This window comes from Gadus macrocephalus, chromosome 11, assembly GCF_031168955.1.
Source record: "Gadus macrocephalus chromosome 11, ASM3116895v1".
NCBI classification, from domain to species: domain Eukaryota; kingdom Metazoa; phylum Chordata; class Actinopteri; order Gadiformes; family Gadidae; genus Gadus; species Gadus macrocephalus.
In genome coordinates this window covers 20,589,659-20,609,715 of record NC_082392.1, presented here as the reverse complement: position 1 = coordinate 20,609,715, position 20,057 = coordinate 20,589,659, and the positions used below count along the sequence as shown (strand labels likewise).

The window sequence follows — 20,057 nt, the reverse complement described above, 5'->3', positions numbered from 1 at the left end:
GAACTACAGGGAACTCTGTTCTGTTTAAAGGGGACCTATCATACCACCAGTTGTGATTGTGATTAGCCATTACAAGCAGGTTTGGAAATGTGCAGCTTTGTGACATCACAGGTGGGCGTGTCCACCTAGATGTGTGCTCGATAGGTCAGTCTACCAGCCTACCCGGTGGACTGTAGCAAACGTTGCTCATCTATCCGTCACACATCTAGGTGGACACGCCCACCTCTGATGTCACAATGCTGCACATTTTGAAAACGGCTTGTAATGGCTACTCACACCTGGTGGTATGATATGTCCCCTATAACCTACAGAGAACCCTCTTATGTTAAGCTACATAAAACCGTGCTCTGTTTAAACTACAGAGAACCCTGTTCTGGTACACTACATGTAATCTCAGATCCAGAAGTTTGACAATGCTATACCGAACTTCTTGAGGGGGGGGGGGGGGGGCATGCGCCGGTTCAACAAGTGCGAGGCGCAAAGTTACGCAGGCTTTTCTGGTTTTATTTGAGTCCAGAATCGGATAGAAACTCATTCAAGAGTGGCAATATGGAGGTTTCAGAAGGTGATTTTAGCAAATGTATTTCTACAGTGGCCATTCTACTACACAGGTTTGATTGAACCATTACAGACCATTTGTCAAAAGACATGTCCGGCGGGACGTTTTAGCTTGCCTTCCAACTGGCTATGGGAAATGTTCCGTTTATGCCTGCACTTCGGATGCCATATCTTTAATTAGACCTCCAATCTGATCAGCTGCGGCAGCATTTTGGTGATAGCACTGTAGAAGAGTCTTGCAAATCGGTGCACACCATCTTGGCGTCGTTGATTAAGCAAACAGCTCCCATTATCTCTTCTAAAGCGAGTGTAGTCTTGTTTCACATCCGAGTAGTAATTTGTTTATTTTCTTTATTAAAATATCGAAGCTGTGACAGCATAATATGCAGACATAGAAACTTTATTAGTCTCTTGCAATCGATGGTCAGCTGTACCATGTTTGTGTGGTTCCGCAGGCCAGGCTGTTTCCAGCTGAGAGCCGTTCCTTGTAATGCTCAACTACAGTTCTATTTAAACTACAGAGGACCCTGTTCTGTTACACTACAGAGAACCTGTTCTATCCTAACTACAGAGAACCCTCTACAGTTAAACAACAGAACCCTGTTCTGTCTAAACTACAGTGTCCCCAGGTTTCACAAGGCAATTCCAAACAAACACAGACACTACAGAAAGTTGGCTAACGCCGTTTCGAAATGAAGAAACTTTATCCAGCCGGCAACCACCAATGGGTATTTATTTGTTTGTCGGGGCAGTTAGCAAGGACCATTACACTACAGGGAACCCTGTTCTGTTTATACTACAGAGCAAAGTATAACACAATGTCTGACTCTGTCTCTGTCTCTCGCTCTTTCGTTGTCTTGATATGGATTTTCTTTACCTCTTTAACTCTGTCTTTATGTCTCTGTCTCTGTCCCTGTGTCTGTCTTTACCTCTTTAACTCTGTCTTTATGCCTCTGTCCCTGTGTCTGTCTTTACCTCTTTAACTCTGTCTTTATGCCTCTGTCCCTGTGTCTGTCTTTACCTCTTTAACTCTGTCTTTATGCCTCTGTCCCTGTGTCTGTCTTTACCTCTTTAACTCTGTCTTTATGTCTCTGTCTCTGTCCCTGTGTCTGTCTTTACCTCTTTAACTCTGTCTTTATGCCTCTGTCCCTGTGTCTGTCTTTACCTCTTTAACTCTGTCTTTATGCCTCTGTCCCTGTGTCTGTCTTTACCTCTTTAACTCTGTCTTTATGCCTCTGTCCCTGTGTCTGTCTTTACCTCTTTAACTCTGTCTTTATGTCTCTGTCTGTCTTTTCTACTGTGTCCCCTTCTAGTATAACTACATGAAAAGGAATGAGACGGCTGTGAGAGAACAGATGGTTGAACTGGCAAATTACATTGACAGTGTGAGTATACATACATACACACACGCAAGCACCAATCACACACGCACACACGCACACACACAAGTATAATGGGATTGGCTGGGGTTATCGATGGACTCATCGCTACTTGTGTACTCAAAGGCTTTTTCCTTTATTGTTGTGCGTGTGTGTGTGTGAGAACAGATGTATGTGCCCCTGAACATCCGCGTGGTGCTGGTTGGTCTGGAGATCTGGGCCCATCAGAACAAGCTCAGCACCGAGGGCTCGGCTGGAGTAGTGCTGAGTCGCTTCACCCAGTGGAGGGAGAAGGAGCTGCTGCCACGCCACCGCCATGACTCGGCACAACTCATCCTGTGAGTGCACACACACACACACACACACACACACACACACACACACACACACACACACACACACACACACACACACACACACACACACACACACACACACACACACACACACACACACACACACACACACACACACACACACACACACACACACACACACACACACACACACAAATCACACACAAAAATCCATAAGTAATTAATATTGAGATGGATTTTGAATATGCACAAAAACACACACATGTTAGCTGACACACAGGCAGAAACACACCTCACACACCCATGAGGATTATGTGAGGAGAATTGTTTTGAGCGTGCTAGCGGCACTTTCATGAAACGATGTTGATGATGATGATGCTGATGATGTTGATCTCTCCAGGAAGAAGAGTTTTGGCGCTACGGCAGGAATGGCCTTCATCTCAACCGTGTGTACCCGGAGCCTTGGGGGAGGGATCAACGCAGTACGATACTTCCTTTTTTGAATCCATTTTACCTTACATATCTCAAAACAACCACCAAAGGATTGTAGCCTCGCAAGCTGGGCTGCTATTGAACTAGTTAGGCTGCAATAGGCTACCTTTTTTGTCTTACATTATGGCACAGGTAGCAAATACATACATTTCACAGGTTACATAGCAATCCTAAAGAAATGTTGTAATTTTTATAACATTGTAGCTGTTTGGATAACCATTTATGAACAACTATTTACGTTTTTACATTTCAATGAGATACCTTGCAACATTTTTTTTTCCAGCTATTCGAGCTAATGCTCATGTGTTGGTAAAAAGTGATCGGGCTATCACACATCGACGATGTGAATGATTAACCAGTTTGGTATCAACATACACTCCTTTTGAGAGTGACTGGTGGTCTGTCATAAAGTTGGTCCCACTTAGAAAAAACGATAAAAAATCCATATGAGACATGGGGAAGTGAAGCCAGGACTACTAGCTGAAAGACAAGGAACCAAGACTACAAGCAGACAGACAGGGAACCAAGACTACTAGCAGACGGACAAGGAACCAAGACTACTAGTAGACAGACAGGGAACCAACACTACTAGCAGAGAGACAGGGAACCAAGACTACTAGCAGAGAGACAGGGAACCAAGACTACTAGCATAACCATAAAGAATGTTTATATATGTGGTATGTGCTCATTATACCACTGTTAAGGTGCGTTGTTCGGCCCGACGCGCAGCGGAGGGCCGGCGACCCCCTTCACAGTGGTATAATGAGCACATACCACAGACTGAAGTGAGCTATTGCTTTTATACAACGGTTACTATTATGGCAAAACAAAAGTCATTGACACACTACATTTAAAAAAAAAACAAGAAAGTAAAAATAGCTGTTTTTTTAAAGAATACAAAAAAGTAGTCCCTCCTGGCTGCCTTCAAAATGCACGACGGTCGCTATGCATTACACTTTAGCATCCCTCCGAGAGAAGGCTGGGCTAGAGCGGTTCGCCGGCAATTTATCCTATGGAGCAGTTCACTCACTGTGTGCCTAAGCTTTCGTTAGTCTCTCCATCGCCTTGCTCACTCCCGGAGTAACAACATTTACACCTCATTCAACATATTTTTAGGCAACTACCAACAACTGCTACTTTGTAACCGTTTCTACTTCAAGGCGCGGAGTGATATGCAAACTTTCACAAAATGATTGGGCGTCATAGCAGTTATGTATACGCTCATTATACAACAGTTAGGAACCAATCAGATCGCTGCATTTAAGCCACCCGTTGTATAAATATATATATAAATGATGAAAAGATCAAGTCAGTAGACAAGTTCAATAGTCATTCACTGGCACCTTATTTTCCTGTCTCCATGTGTGTCTCTCTTCTCTCTTTCTGTCCCTCTGTTCAGTTCACTAATGACAACCTGCCCTCCTTTGCATCGATCGTTGCCCATGAGCTCGGTCACAACCTGGGGATGAACCACGACGACGGGCGGGAGTGTGCGTGCGGCGCTGGAGCCTGCATCATGAACTCGACAGCAACGTATGCACACACACACACACACACACACACACACACACACACACACACACACACACACACACACACACACACACACACACACACACACACACACACACACACACACACACACACACACACACACACACACACACAGTATCATTCACATTTTTCACAATTGGTCCTTACCCCTCCTATGGTATATCCTAGATCTCCTCTCTCATGTCCACTTCCTCTCTCATGTCCTCTCCTCTCCTCTCTCATCTCCTCTCCTCTCTTATGTCCTCTCCTCTCTCATGTCCTCTCCTCTTATGTCCTATCATCTCACATGTCCAATCCTCTCTCATGTCCTCTCCTCTCTCATGTCCTCTCCTCTCTCATGTCCTCTCCTCTCGTCTCTCAAGTCCTCTCCTCCCCTCTCTCATGTCCTCTCCTCCCCTCTCTCATGTCCTCTCCTCCCCTCTCTCATGTCCTCTCCTCTCTCATGTCCTCTCCTCCCCTCTCTCATGTCCTCTCCTCTCCTCACTCATGTCCTCTCCTCTCCTCTCTCATGTCCTCTCCTCCCCTCTCTCATGTCCTCTCCTCTCCTCTCTCATGTCCTCTCCTCTCCTCTCTCATGTCCTCTCCTCTCCTCTCTCATGTCCTCTCCTCTCTCATGTCCTCTCCTCTCTCATGTCCTCTCCTCTCCTCTCTCATGTCCTCTCCTCTCACATGCCCACTCCTCACTCATATCCTCTCCTCTCCTCTCTCATGTCCTCTCCTCTCCTCTCTCATTTCCTCTCCTCTCCTCTCTCATGTCTAGGGATGGGGATCATTAACATTTATTGATATCGATACCATTTTCGATACTCCTTAACGATCCTAGTTTTTATCGATACCACTATCGATACTTTTCTATTAATTGGTGGAAATACGAAGCGTTTTTAGTGATGAGGAAAATATTTAGGAAATAAATAATTGCATTTAAATTAAATATGTAATTCTTAATAAATATTGACATCAGTAGTTTTTTTTGTTATATAAACTAAAATGATTAGAGCACTATACAACTGTATAAGTAACATAGAAACATGCATTTTACAGTATTGCTGGTGTTTCTCACCAAAAACTCAATTTACTGTTTCTTTATGTTGCATTAGATCATGATAACCTAACAGTCGTTTGATAACCTAACTCGATATTGCTATTGATAAGCCCAAACGTTAATGATTTTCGGGTTTTCTCAACTTCTCTCTTCTCTCACCAGTGGATCTAGAAACTTCAGCAGCTGCAGTTCGGATGACTTTGAGAAGATGATCTTGGCCACAGGCGGAACCTGTCTGCTCAACTTCCCCCGTCCAGACGAGGCCTACAGTGCCCCCTTCTGTGGAAACAGGCTGGTGGACATAGGAGAAGATTGTGACTGTGGATCAGAGAAGGTAGGATCGATAAGATGGATACATTTGAGGGAGAGTTTGTGAACTACTGCGTTTCACGTCTGCTGTGATGTAATGTGTGTGTGTGTGTGTGTGTGTGTGTGTGTGTGTGTGTGTGTGTGTGTGTGTGTGTGTGTGTGTGTGTGTGTGTGTGTGTGTGTGTGTGTGTGTGTGTGTGTAGGAGTGTCAGAAAGACCCTTGCTGTGAGTATAAGACCTGTAAGCGGAAGCCTGGAGCCCAGTGTGCTTATGGAGTCTGCTGCCACAAATGTCAGGTACAGGAGCCACACACCAAGTCTAACCCCGACACCCCACATCTGAATACAGGCCTATTAGGACTTCAGCCGTGATCATAACCACAACCTTGTCTACAGTTCTATGTGACTGGTATGCTCGTATTCTCTCTCTCTGTGTGTGTGTGTGTGTGTGTGTGTGTGTGTGTGTGTGTGTGTGTGTGTGTGTACAGTATCTCCCAGGAGGCACAGTGTGTCGCTCGAGTACAGATCAATGTGATCTTCCAGAATATTGCAACGGGACCACTGCTCTCTGCCAACCGGACATATTCATACAGGTAGAGCGTTGTGTATATATATATATATATATATATAACTATACATCATAATGGTTCCATGTCATTCGCAATATTTAAATAAAAATGTAACTAATTATGTGACCTTATAATCTGTATTTTCACTAGTTTTAGTGCCCCTGCTTTCATCCTGTCATACTTAATCAACCATCTGGTGATTCCCAGCGAGCTGTAACTAGAGTTGTGTTTGCTTTTCCAGAACGGCCAGCCATGCATGAACCAGCAGGCCTACTGTTACAATGGAAAGTGTCAAAACCTTGAAGGACAGTGCAAAGCTATCTTTGGATCAAGTATGCGGCCACATCACATGATATATGTTCAATGCCATCTGGTTGTTGTTGTGTGTGATGAGGATGTGTCATATTCTTCTCTCTCCTCCAATCCTCTCTCCTCTCCTCCGGTCTCCTCTCATTTCCTCTCCTCTCCTCTAATCACCGTTCCTCTCTCTGATGAGGATGTGTCATCTTCTCCTCTCTCCTCCCATCTCTTCAACTCTCTCCTCTCCTCTTAACTCCTCTCCTCCCATGTTCTATGCTCTCTCCTCCCATCCCATTTCCTCTCCTCCTCTCCTCTACTCTCTCCTCCCATCTCCTGTCCCCTCTCCTCTCCTCTAATCTCCTCTCCTTCCCTCTCCGCTCCTCCTCCCAGAGGCCAAAGCCGCTCCGGAGGTTTGCTTTAAAGAAGTTAACAGTAAGGGAGATCGATTTGGAAACTGTGGATACCAAATATCCGGCTTCAAGAAGTGCGAGAGCAGGTCAGACATTCACCCAAATGTGTGCCTTTACACACACGCACACACAAACGCGTCTCTTTCTTTGTTATGAACATCATCCAAGTCAAATGTGTACACAATGTTAATAGTAATATGGTAATAATATGCAAATATTAGCTGTCTTATGGAGATTCTAGATAATAGACTATAATATGTGTGTCTCTTGGCTGGTAGGAATGCGGTGTGTGGGAAGCTGCAGTGCTCCAACGTCCACACCACTATATTTGGAATCGATCCGTCCATCATCACCACGCCCATGGGTGGCACCAAGTGCTTCGGTGTGGACTTCATGCTGGGCACTGACGTACCAGACCCAGGCATGGTGACCGAGGGCACCCCCTGTGGGGTCAACCAGGTACTGCACATAATATGCTTAGGCCTAGTATACACCTTTCCGGGATCAGGGTTATTCAGTAGGATTAACCGAATACAGAGGGCTGCTATTTTTGCTACAGGGTTACTAAATATAAATCAGCTTAACCATAGAATAGTAGTGTCCGGCCAATCCAATGCCAGATTAATAATACCATTTTGGTCCATTGAACTGGGATTAAGAGAAAAAAAGCTATATCATAGTTGCCCACAAAAGCAATAAAGTTCCCTTCTACATTCTGTAGATCAAAAGATGTAAATTTGCTAATTTAGACTTAATCCACCACTTTATTTATGTTAATGATAGTTGCGTTTATTTTTAACAGGTTTGTATGAACTTTGAGTGCCGCAGTGCTGATGTCCTCAACTACGACTGTGACGTGGCGACTAAATGTCATGGACACGGGGTGAGACTGCATCCGATTTGTTTGTCTGTATGATGATTCTTTCATTTCCCTTTGAGTTTCAGGACTGTAGTGCTTGGTGATTGGATGATTATAAACATGATGCGCCTGCTGTGTTCCTTGTCTCCAAGCCCCATCCCATTATTAATATTAAAATGTTTCAATTAGTTTGTCTACCCGTCTCTCCCTCTCTCTCTGTCTGACTCTCTCAACCAGGTGTGTAACAGTAATAAGAACTGTCACTGCTCAGAGGGCTGGGCTCCGCCCCACTGTGAGGTCAGGGGTTACGGCGGCAGCGTGGACAGCGGGCCCACATGGAATGGTGGGTGCAGCTCCGGCCGGCCTCTCCACACCTCCACAAGGTCCACATTCACTCTTAAGTATCCCCAACCCCTGACATGTGTCTCTAGATAAGGACACCTCGGTGAGGGACGGCATGCTGGTCTTCTTCTTCCTGGTGCTTCCTCTCCTGGCCGTGGGGGCGTTTGCGTACCTGCGCAGGAACGAACTCCTGAGGCGCGTGGGCCTGGGGCGCAGGAAGCGGTCGCAGGGATACGAGTGAGTCCACGCCTACAGAATCCCGATCCTGGTTTTACCCAGGCGGTTCTTTAGAGGCGTACTCCGCTGTTCGCTTCCTTCCTGCCTTCTCATTTCTACTTCTTGTCGCCAGGGCGGACAGCAGATCTCCAGCCAATTCCAGCAGAGTGCCACCTCCCAGAGGACCGCCCCCTGCTGTTACCCGCCCTAACCCTAACAGTGTCGCGAGGGACGGGGTGAGTTTCCAGGTTAGAACCTTTCCGCTTTGTTTCCTGTGCTTACGGTTCATAGAACCAAACATTTTACTCTCTACGATCTTTATTGAACACTAAAGGAAGTTGAATGACGCCTCAAGGTGTTTGCATTCCTTGAATTTGTTTTGAATGTGACCTTAGCTGTCAACTCTATTTATTGTACATGTTCATGTCGTGTCATTGTTGATGCTGAAGGTGATGTTTACTCTCTTTCTCACGTTTTCCTTCTGTAAAGCATCAAGCTCTGCTCCAAGAAGAAAAGGTGACTCTCCTCTTCTCTATCTGTAATGCGTATTTCAGCCTTGTTCTGCAAAGACATTATGTGTATCTATAGTGAAAGCAGGTTATGGTTGTTATCCAGGGGAGGGAGTGATATATTATTGCAATAACAAGGCCATTAATTAACTGAACAATGATATGGTAATGACCCCGTAATGGGACAAGCCACAGATCACTAGTTCTTGTGGGGTAATTGTGTCGGGTTTACTTACATTCTTGTGTCAAATCGCAACATTGAGGATACTGATGACAAACTGATGAACACAAAACAAGACATTTCCCGACAGAAGTCTCCTCGTTGGTCTGAAAGTGTGTTGAACGGCGAGCCATCAAAAGAATACCATGTGTAAACACAACATTGTATATGTGTGTTTTTGCGTGTGGGTATAAGGTCCTAAAACATTTTTCCAGGCCTAACATGTAATTAACATTTGATAAAGATGGGATTACCTCTGTGTTTACATGGCTGGTTAGATCGGCTTTCCTGTGTGCATGTAAACATGCTCATAGTCTTACAAACCTACTGCTTTTCATGTCTTCCGTGTGTGTGTGTGTGTGTGTGTGTGTGTGTGTCATCAGGTGGTGCAGACCAATAGGACCGCTTCAGTTCCATCCTATGCAATGAGACCACCTCCTCCTCTTCAGTAAGAACCAACACAATACTGCTTATAAAGCCAGCTCCGGCCATTAGATCACAGTTCACACAGTTAGCTTCACCAAGTTAGCTTCATACAGTGAGCTTTACATAGCCAGTTTAACCTATAAAGCTCCAGAAATGTTTAAAGGGGACATATTATGAAAACAACACTTTTCTTTTTTGTTTTGGGTCTCCGGTGCTCCCACACGCAAACAAACTTTGAAAAAAGTCTGTACATGATTTTTTGACATGCATTTCTGAAGTACCCCGCCTGTAGTTACCAAACGAGCGAGTCAGTTTCAGCACCTCCTCCTACGTAGGAAGGGGGCACATTTGAATATTACCTCCCACTTCCCCACCCCCCTCCAATCAGAGCATAGCTAAGTTGACCAGCGCTTGTCTAATTTGTCAGTTTGCCGCGTGGCAGGGAGTCCGGCGGAGCTGCCAGACCTCTTGGCGGCAGTCCGGCAGCTAAGCTCCAGGAGTATAATCCCTTTCTCCACCGGAGCTGCCAGACTGCCGCTGTCACACCAAAATTGTACCGGGGGCGAAAATTGTACCACCTACGTAATCTGCGATCGAAATTCCAATCCTGCCTGGCAACAGACGCGTCAGACGCAGATCGCGTCAGACGCAGATCGCGTCAGACGCAGATCGCGTCGAACGTTGCCTAGCAACGGACGATCGCGTCGAACGTTGCCTGACAACGAGGCGAGCGTCACAAGACAAAATAACATTAAACAGATGACAATTATTTTACAAATTACATTTATTAGCGTTGCTAAATTTATATTTGTATTGTATTTAAATCTTTAATCGCATTTATCTAGTAAACTGAGTGTATTAACAAAAGCTAGCTAACCCTATGATACACTTTATACACTCAGTTTACTAGCTAAATTCAATACAATACAAAAATAAAGTAAAAACAAGTGTTATCTGTATTATGTTATTTCGTCTTTGGCAACATGAGCGCGAATGTTTTTTGAAACCTGCCTGGCAACGGACAATCGCGTCAAACAATGACGTAATGTTTCAAATGCAGATTACGTAGGCGGTACAATTTTCGCCTCCCGGTACAATTTTGGTGTGACACCGCCGAGCTCCCCCCCTCCGGAGCTGCCGGACTGCCGCCGAGCTCCCCCCGCCGGACTGCCGCCGAAGCTCTTGTATGGAAAGCCAAGAGTGCCACAATCCGGCCATATTGGCACGGCATGAGGGCTAAACCGTGCGGATTCCGGCCGCGCCAATCTAGTGGCACTCTTGGCTTTCCATAGTCCGGCAGCTCCGGCGGGGGGAGCTCAGCGGCAGTCCGGCAGCTCAGCTCCAGGATTACAATCCCTTTCTCCTCCATGTCGCGGTTCAATATGGACTTCAGAGGGTCAAGGCCAAAGTTATTTTTCCCCAATTCTTATCAACCATGGCCAGGATAACCCCCACTACAAGTCTTCTCCACTTGTTGTGGAAGTACCAGAGACATCAGACGCAGTCTTTACGATTCATAATATCATCCGAGGCGCACATAGCTTTCGGCCGTGTTACTAGATATAATATTATATAAATACCAGGAGGCTTCTCCAGTGAGGAGAGGGAGGAAGATCCTCCTTAACATTGTTATGTAAAAAATGTAGATTGTCAGGACTACTTTAATGAATTAATGCCCTTTAATAGGACTACTTTAATGCCTTTGTATATGTTATGTTCGTAGCACCCCCTATCGTCTTTTGACAATTACTTCAGGGAGGACGTTCCTCCCTCAGCCTCCATTGACTTCCATTCATTTCCCCAAAAGTGTTGGTGGCCGGTGAATAACATGGGGTTCAATGGGAGCGAGGTGGAAAGTCCTCCTCTGAGTGGGTGTGACTAGCTAAGGGATCTGGATCCCTTAGCCTATTCACTAATAGGCTGAAGCCCTGGTTGCGCTATGAAACAATAAGCAGGGATAAGCAGGGAGGGGTTATCCCCTCAATGCTACGAGAACCAACGAACACACTCAGTCGAATGCCTCGTTTCCACCGCGCGGTACGCTACTGTTCGTTGCGGTATAGTGCGGCTCTGTTCGCTTATATTGACGTTTCCGTAGCCCGCGGCCGGGCAGGGCTACCTGTGGCCAGGCTGCGGAGCCTGCAGCCGGGCTGCGGAGCCCGCAGCCCAGCTGCCCGCGGCCGAGCTGTGGAGCCCGCGAGGAGGGTTGACTTGATCTATAAATGACGTCCCTCAATCTTAATTGGCTTAACACCATGACCAACATTCTGAAACATCCATTAACATCCACATTTGCATCCACACAATAGTGGTGAAATAATGTTCTTGTTCCTTAAATTATTTGCTACTCTGACCTTTCTGTTTGATATTGTGGAAAGGATGTTAGTGAATGATTCAGAGTAGGGATGTCCGATATTGGCTTTTTTGCCGATATCCGATATGCGATATTGTCCAACTCTAAATTTTCGATTCCGATATCAGCCGATACCGATGTCGATATTTGGAAAAGTGCCATGTTTATTTTATTTTTTTTAATGGTCTCAGACAACAGTTTGGATTACACTCTCCCTGAGATAATCTTGACAATGCCCACAACAAATAGGGCAAACTTGACTTCACAAATGATAAAACATTGTACCTGAACAACTATGTGCAACATAGCAGTATGTTTCTTTAACTAAAACTCAATAACCTTAATTGAATAAATGCACAAATATGAGTCAATTACAATGTGCACTGTACTGCACAATTTTGAAAACATTTATTTGAGCTATAAATAAAAAAAAAAATATATATATATATATATTTTATCGGTTTTAAGGCAAAAAAAATCCGATACCGATATTGACCGATATTACATTTTTATGCTAATATCGGGCCGATAATATCGGTGGGCCGATAATATCGGACATCTCTAATTCAGAGCATGATGCATTTTAATTGGCATCACTTTTGGTATTGTCTTTATTTTTCTTAAAACGATTGTAGCTGAAAATAAGCATAGCCAAATGACAACCAATAGCTTCAGTCATTGAGGGCAAAAATAGGCTCAGATTTTCTTATTTAGTTTTACAAATCAAGAGTGGGCCTGATTTGACTAATTTTGCATCCTTTCCTTCTGCCCTTGTAGTCCAAGACATGCTGCCCACCAACTTTCAAAGTACAATGCTGCCACTGGTGGACTTGTATCAATTCACATAATAATATATATTGTATAATAATAATAATAATATTATTATTATTATTATTAATATTATATTATATAGATATAGAGCTCGAATCACACACAGTGTATGGGGCCCATTATGTTACACAGTTGGGTTCACACTTTACACACTTCAGCCTCTCCTTACTTTCTCTCTTTGTCTTTTGTGTCCAACAGGAAACCAACAGCTGCCAGCCAATATCTAGTGCCTCAAAGATCTGCCCCGCCTCCCCCAGTCTAGCCAATGGGGGATGAAACATGCAACACTTCCTCACAAACCAGTAGGCTTCTGACTGGTCAACATTCACTGGCAACTTACCGGGGAAACTTACAGTCTACGAACAGAAAAAATACTTTCTGTTCGACACAACTTTCTTTCTTTCGATTCCCTCCTTACTGTTGCCACGGCATATTAACAACCACTGCTGCTGAGTGATTGCACTTCCCTTTCTGCTCAGCAACGTCACAGGACTGTTACGCACCGCAGATGTGACCCCCCCCCTCCCCCGCCCCTGCCCCCCAGCAACGGCTCACACGAATGATCAGCTTTTGGTGTGCTTGATTCGGACTACCCTGCTTGTCCGGTGCTTGATCTCTTCAAATTGTACAAACCATTATATACTGTGTTAAATAGACCATGGGCACATTGACGCTTTCTTTGTTTTTTCTTTAGTTGAGGTACATGAACGGCTTATGGTGGGTCTTTTCTTATCTTTATCATTTCTAATGCATTTTAGTTGAGTTAATCATTTATAGGTCTACACCTGAAGCTTATCACTGGAGCGGGAACCCTGTTCTAAATCAGCGTCGTGTATAAATGTCTTCTGGGCAGTTTGCCTGAGAGACACTATCGAGCAGTCACGCAAACCACTAACGTCACGCAGCCAGACCTCCTCTTGCACTCTCACACATCAATCCTAGTCGTATTCTCTTGCATACAGCACCTTTTAAGTAGTGTCATGCTAAGGTAAGGACTAAACCCTAACCATCACCTGGGTAATTGGCAGGTTGAGCCAGAATGCTCACCATCAAATGACTGACCTACGAGTACCAGAGTCTGTTTGGGAATTTTTCTTGGATATCGAGGCTTAGCGAGCATCTCTTGCCATGCGGGATGGGGGCCTCGATTTAATGTCTTGTTTGAAAGACTGCACGGTTAAAATCCAATCTCTGGCCTGCGGCATTTATTATAAAGGAAAGAAGGTTGAGCCCCCCCTACTGGCTCTCCCAACACCTCCACCAGCACTCACCGGTGCCCCATACCAGGGTAGACCCTGCTTAGCTCGCAAATAAACCAGTGACCCTTACCTATACTCATGTGCTGACTTGGCTTGAATCTGGGCGCGTCAGCCCAGAACAGCTGGGATTTGCATCTCCATTACACGGGGCAAACCGCTCAAAGGTATGTCTTTAACTGACCACACGCTTGTCCTGAGGGGAGGATGTTTATCTGTCTGCCCCGCTGGTGTCATGGTGGTCAACCATGACACCAACTCGCCAAAACTGCTGAATGAAACTGACCCTGAATCTGTTCAGTAGACTAGAGTCTGATGGCTGAAATGTTACTTAATGTTGACACTGAGTCGTACCTGAACGATGAGCATGGCTCCGGTCCGACTCCAGAGGTGGTCCATCTGGGGCACCACTGCAGGTTTAAACCCATAATGGAAACGCAAATCAACAGGCCGCGGTTTGACCCGGCTAGGCCACAAGGGCCAATGGAGAAGTGCAGCAGCTGTAGTCGTCCGTTGACGTAGTGCGGTGCCAAGATCCTTGGGAAATCCAGGAGCTAAAAAGTATAATATTTTGGCATATTCTAATCTATTGAAGTAAGGCTACTATTAATGAGCAGCCAATTTAATTCGTACAGGTTTTTTTATTTTTATTTTTATTTTGCAAGACGGAGGTTAGGCTAAGTGAGTTGGTGCTCTGCTTCACAAACACTGGTACATTCATAGACAATTACCTGGGCTAAAGGTGTATACACTGTGTAGATCTAGATAACCTTTACATTGTTTGTCCGTTTTTATTTTTGCTGTTTTATTACTTTGCTGTGGTTTTGCACATGAAACTGACCATTTGTGGTATACTATTTTACGAGTGTTTCAATATTTTGCGCAGTACTCCTCAGTGTAATGAGTTGGATGTCAACAGTTTGTGTGCCATAGGAAAAGATGAGTCCTAGCAGAAACCAAATGGGAAGACAGTGAAGTTGTTGTCCACAACTCCAATCGATTTTTCCCTAGTTTCAATTTCATCATTTTATTCTTTGATAGAATATAAACCTTTCATCAAATGACTCATTCATTTACAATGACTTGCAAGTTGAGTGTGTGTGACTGCAAGATAAATGTAATGTTATCCTAAATCGACCTTTTTTGCCATTGAATGTCCTGCTTCAATCATAAACTGAATTCATTAACTATTTTTCTGAAATTAAATTAAAAGCCCCCAGGCACATAATGACAATCGGTTAGGTTGTAAGACTTGACCTTATTAGCCATAAAGACCTGAACCACCACACTGACCCAGAAACCCTCTATCGCACTCATTTTCTATTTTTATAGCTTTTTTATTTATATTTACTGGTGAGATTTGGTTTGATTCTTCTATTGTAATGAACACAAATGAAAAAGCAGCTTTATATATTACTGTGGTTCTTATTTTAATTGTAATAATCATTATAAAGCCGGGTGTTTGATGGGGCTGTTAATAAAAATAAAATGCACAGCCCCCCAAGTTTCAACTGTAGATGTCAAAGAATTACCCTAGAAACAGACGCCCCCCCCTGCAACCACAACGAGGTGTCTACACATGGCTCTGGTATTCAACCATACCATTGACCTAGATATATGTATGTTCATAATCTATTAAATGTATTACTTCCAAATGGTATGATTAAAATTGAGCCCTGATTCTGAGAGTCACTATGCTACATACTCACACTGCCATGCAGAACAGTCATTCAGTCACATCATTTAAATGAGAAACATGTGCTATAAAACATGTATACTGTTGTACTATCAAGTTTTTGTATTTGTCTATATTTTGTTGGCATTCATTTGTGTTTACGATCCTGAAATACCTAACAAATCCTGTGAAAAAATTATATATTTAGCACTTGTGTTCACCAATCTGTCTCATCCAAAATGATTCATGAAACCCCCCCAGACTATTACCATAACCTAGGTTATGGTAATAGTCTGATACAACATGGTAATTTCTCATGTTGTATCCAAACCTAACTCGTACATCATAAGTAATAACTTTTCTTCATTTTTCAAAAAAGTTATCATATTTACATCCTGGGTCAACTAATCATCGTACTTTCAAATAATAACTTAACCTTTCGATGTTTCACTCTTTTAGATCATCTTAACTCATCAGGTACAGCCACACTATATTGCTTAAACAGAACAATAAACGATATATATGTAGATAGACAGACAGAGGACACTGGTATCTATAGCCTAGTTATAACAATAAATACATTTATAGAGGTAATTTCCTAATTACAAGGTTCTGGTCCAATGTTGTGCATTTCCATGGCTAAATACACTCACGTGACACAATAGACATTTAATAAAATTGTAGAATAATTCAACATAAAAAACAGCTATATGATATATTATGGTACACATCCTGTTTTCCGCTACTTTGAATGCGTCATATGGAGAATGATTGTAAATTAAACTATAACCACAGTACTGTACTAGTATCTATTTCTTCATTTATCTCCTTCCAGCATGCAGCAGCAAGCATTCTGCCGCAGGGCCAAATCAAGGCAGCAAGTCATTTCAGGGCAGGCGTTGCAGATTGTAACGCCTTTGCTGCAATTCAAATTTTTATTTTATATGCTCACCAATATCGGATGCCCTGTTTTGCTTGATAAATGCCCTTTAAAGGTGAAAATAACTAAGAATCCCACTAAGGTTGGAACACAGGACCTTCTTACCATCAGGCAGTTGGCTGAATGTGGCCTTCATGGGGATGTGTTTGTGACTGCTAGTATAACGTCTAGAAAAACTAGTGACCTTGGGTAAACACTGCTTTGTTTGATTGACAGGATACTTATTCCCGGATACCTAAACCATACGGCAGTTTTACATTTTTTGCAATCACCTGTGCTCAAAGTTGAAGGCTAGATGTTAGTGAAAAAAAGTAAATACATATGTTGGGGGAACCCTGTGGACTGGCATACAGTGGAACGCCCTTTTTAATGCTTCTAGTCAGCTGGAGTAAGATGCCCCCCTCCGCCCATGACCCCTACCAAGAATAAACAAGCATACAAGTCAACACATTCAGTGTCCCGTTATGGTGGAATGGCCTATCAGCTGAGGAGGACACCACTTCATGGACCACGAGTAGGGCATTCTCTGACCAGGAGAGGTCAAAGGTCAGGTCTCGAGGTCTCCATTGCACAGGAAAACCTGCACGAGGAGGAGAGGAGGTTCATATGCTTTCTGGGGAGATCCCATTATCTGGTTGAGGGCTTGAGGTCAATAATTGCTCCATATTTTGATGCAGTTGTCATGTAAGAAAATGTACTTTCATTTGCAATCTGTGTTGACCATTTTATCTAGTGTTTTGATTTTATTTATCTACACAAAGGTTGACTGATTTAACATTGTCTTTGCTCTTGATGTGTGGTCTATCACCGAGAGAATGTACCACATGGTGTACCACATGGTATGGACTAAATAATAAAATGTATACACAAATCTAAATATAGAGAAATCTAAATACAGAGAAACATAGAGATGAATATACTTATGTCGATATCTAGGCATATAATTTACTATTTAGAAATACCTTCGATGTGGATGTAGATGTAAAGCATACGTCACACACTGCTATACGTTATGATTCCTGGATGTTGAAGCATCACCTGCACCTGCACATCATCATAACTGCACTCAGCTGGCTTCGCTCCTACCTCTCCGACAGGTCGCTTCATCTCCCTCCACAACCACACATCTGCCACAGCCACCGTCACACAAGGCGTTCACCAAGGTTCTGTACTTGGCCCCCTCCCCTTCATCATTTACCTCCTCCCCCTTGATCAGTTATTCCGCCATTTCTCCATGGACTTCCACTGCTACGCCGACGACACCCAGATTTACCTCAGCACCAAATCCCCCCACAACCCCCCCTCTCCCACATTGAATCCTGCCTGTCTTCACTCACTTTCTGGATGCAAAATAACTTCCTGAAACTTAACAGCAACAAAACTGAACTCCTCCTCATTGGCTCCAAATCCACCCTCAGTAAACTCGCAAACCCCCCCACACTCACTATCGACGGCACCACGGTCTCCCCCTCCCCCCAGGCCCGCAACCTTGGCGTAATCTTTGATTCCACCCTCTCCCTTGAACCCCACATCCGCCACACTGTCAAAACCTCCTTCTATCACCTCCGTAATATTGCAAAGATCAGATCCTCCCTCACACCCCACGCTGCAGAAAGACTCATCCATGCCTTCATCTCCTCCCGCCTTGATTATTGCAATTCACTCCTCGCCGGCATCTCCACCACCTCCATCATCAGACTCCAACTGGTCCAGAATGCAGCAGCCCGTCTCCTCACTCACACTAAAGTGTGGCACCACATCACCCCAGTCTTCAAGAATCTCCACTGGCTCCCCATCTCACATCGGATCCACTACAAACTCCTGGTCCTCACCTACAAAGCCCTCCAACATATGCCCCCCCCCATATCTCTCTGACCTTCTCTCCTTCTACCAACCCCCCCGGGCCCTCAGATCCTCCTCAGCCGGTCTCCTCTCCACCCACACATCAAAACTCCACAGCCTTGGTGACAGAGCCTTCTCCAGGACATCTCCCAGGCTCTGGAACTCCCTCCCCCAACATATTCGTGACTCTGAGTCCCTCACCATCTTCCAGTCCCGCCTCAAGACTCATCTCTTCTCCTCTGCCTACCCCTAGATCACTCACTATCCCTATAGCCCCATCAACTCAAACTTTTTTCTTGTTTATCTATTTTTGTGCCCCTATGTAAAGCGCTTTGAGTGTAAGAAAAGCGCTACATAAATTGAATCTATTATTATTATTATTATTATTATCATCTGCTCCTTGGCGCGGTGACGTCATCGCGTCGCTCGGTCGTTTCCGTGTGAACCTCGTTCCGGTATCGGATGACGTCATCGCGTCGCTCGGTCGTTTCCGTGTAGACCTCGTTCCGGTATCGGGTGGTGCTGCTGCTGTACGGATCAAGGCCTGCTGTCATTTTACCGGGAGAAGTAGCAGAGGGCAGAGAGCCGAGGGTACCGGATGACACGGGGCTTGCTGCTGGTCAATAAACAAGTGGCGGTGGTTTAAGATTCTAACGCGTCTGCTAACTGACAGGGTGAGTGTGTGTCTTGTTTCATTTGGATAGTGTTCCTACGTTGGATCTTAAAGCGGAACTTACTGGAAAGGGACCGTTGCCTGTTGGGTCATGGCGAGCCGTGGCTAGCTAGCCAATGTCGTCCTAGCCAGCGGTGTGTGGGTTATCGGTGTAGCTATGTTTTATACCGACTCGGGTGGGCTTTAATCAAACGTGCCTGTTTTTTTCAGATTCACGTAGGCCTATGCGATTCTAATAATAATAATAATAATAACTCATATCTTAACGCTACCCTGCAAGCACGTAGTGGCTAGCTGCACTGGCTAACGGCACCTACAGGAAAGTCATAACTAAGCGCTTTAGCGGAGACATTACATAACACAACGTGAAGGGTTGACCTCTAATCGACAGTGCAACGGATTAGACAACGTGTTGAGATGTGCATTGCTCCATCAGCTTTGACCAAACTTTTGTAACGAATGTGTAAATGCGTTGTTTTGACAGTCGAGGAAACATTTTACAGTATCCATGTTTCGGTTAAGGACAAAATGAATGACAGTTCTCTGGCTCTATGGAAGATAGTCGTGGTCCGGGCGGGGTTTTGTTAGCCAGCCAATGAGGTGGTCGATAATCGTCAGTGGGCGGGTCTCTGGCCGCCAGGGCTCTGAGAATGTTCTGCTCAGAGATTCAACAAGGTCAAAACACAGGAGAATCTATCGAGAAAAAGGCTGTCTGGGAAAATAGCCAGACAAAATGTGTTTTTTTCCTGCACTATTTATTTAATTTGTGTTAAAATGTGTTGTTACCACGAGTGCTGTTGTTGAGTACGGAATTGTCAATTAATCATCCAATCAACCGGTGCTTCTTAAGTTTTTCAATTACCCTTGGGACTTTTTTGACATATGCAAATTAAGTAAAGGTAGGCAACCACTTTTAGTTCAGAATCAGACAAATCCAAATGCAGCATAAGGTTGCATACGTTGCTCTTCTCGTCCATGTAGTCTGT

General features: G+C 44.3%; 2 protein-coding genes across 6 annotated transcripts in view; both read left to right on the top strand.

Moving 5' to 3' along the window:
* Window positions 1-16,413, top strand: part of adam9 (ADAM metallopeptidase domain 9) — a 29,299-nt gene extending 12,886 nt beyond the window's left edge. Inside the window, exons 8-24 of one of the 2 annotated variants that reach the window (XM_060065549.1) lie at window positions 1,872-1,943; window positions 2,106-2,275; window positions 2,655-2,736; window positions 4,146-4,279; window positions 5,505-5,676; window positions 5,855-5,947; window positions 6,139-6,243; window positions 6,461-6,551; window positions 6,910-7,015; window positions 7,208-7,388; window positions 7,732-7,812; window positions 8,026-8,131; window positions 8,220-8,367; window positions 8,480-8,582; window positions 8,836-8,862; window positions 9,459-9,523; window positions 12,884-16,413. In XM_060065549.1, the coding sequence (XP_059921532.1) occupies window positions 1,872-1,943; window positions 2,106-2,275; window positions 2,655-2,736; window positions 4,146-4,279; window positions 5,505-5,676; window positions 5,855-5,947; window positions 6,139-6,243; window positions 6,461-6,551; window positions 6,910-7,015; window positions 7,208-7,388; window positions 7,732-7,812; window positions 8,026-8,131; window positions 8,220-8,367; window positions 8,480-8,582; window positions 8,836-8,862; window positions 9,459-9,523; window positions 12,884-12,947 (1,800 nt within the window). In that variant the 3' untranslated portion in view covers window positions 12,948-16,413. Of the gene's footprint in view, window positions 1-1,871; window positions 1,944-2,105; window positions 2,276-2,654; window positions 2,737-4,145; window positions 4,280-5,504; window positions 5,677-5,854; window positions 5,948-6,138; window positions 6,244-6,460; window positions 6,552-6,909; window positions 7,016-7,207; window positions 7,389-7,731; window positions 7,813-8,025; window positions 8,132-8,219; window positions 8,368-8,479; window positions 8,595-8,835; window positions 8,863-9,458; window positions 9,524-12,883 lie in introns of both variants that reach the window. The other variant, XM_060065548.1, reaches the window with a different exon arrangement.
* A 2,458-nt stretch (window positions 16,414-18,871) lies between these two features.
* Window positions 18,872-20,057, top strand: part of LOC132467953 (2-oxoglutarate dehydrogenase complex component E1-like) — a 38,185-nt gene continuing 36,999 nt past the window's right edge. Inside the window, exon 1 of one of the 4 annotated variants that reach the window (XM_060065546.1) lies at window positions 18,872-19,072. The gene's annotated coding sequence lies outside the window, so the exon portion shown is untranslated. Of the gene's footprint in view, window positions 19,073-19,753; window positions 19,971-20,057 lie in introns of those variants that run through there. The other 3 variants (XM_060065544.1, XM_060065547.1, XM_060065545.1) reach the window with 3 other exon arrangements.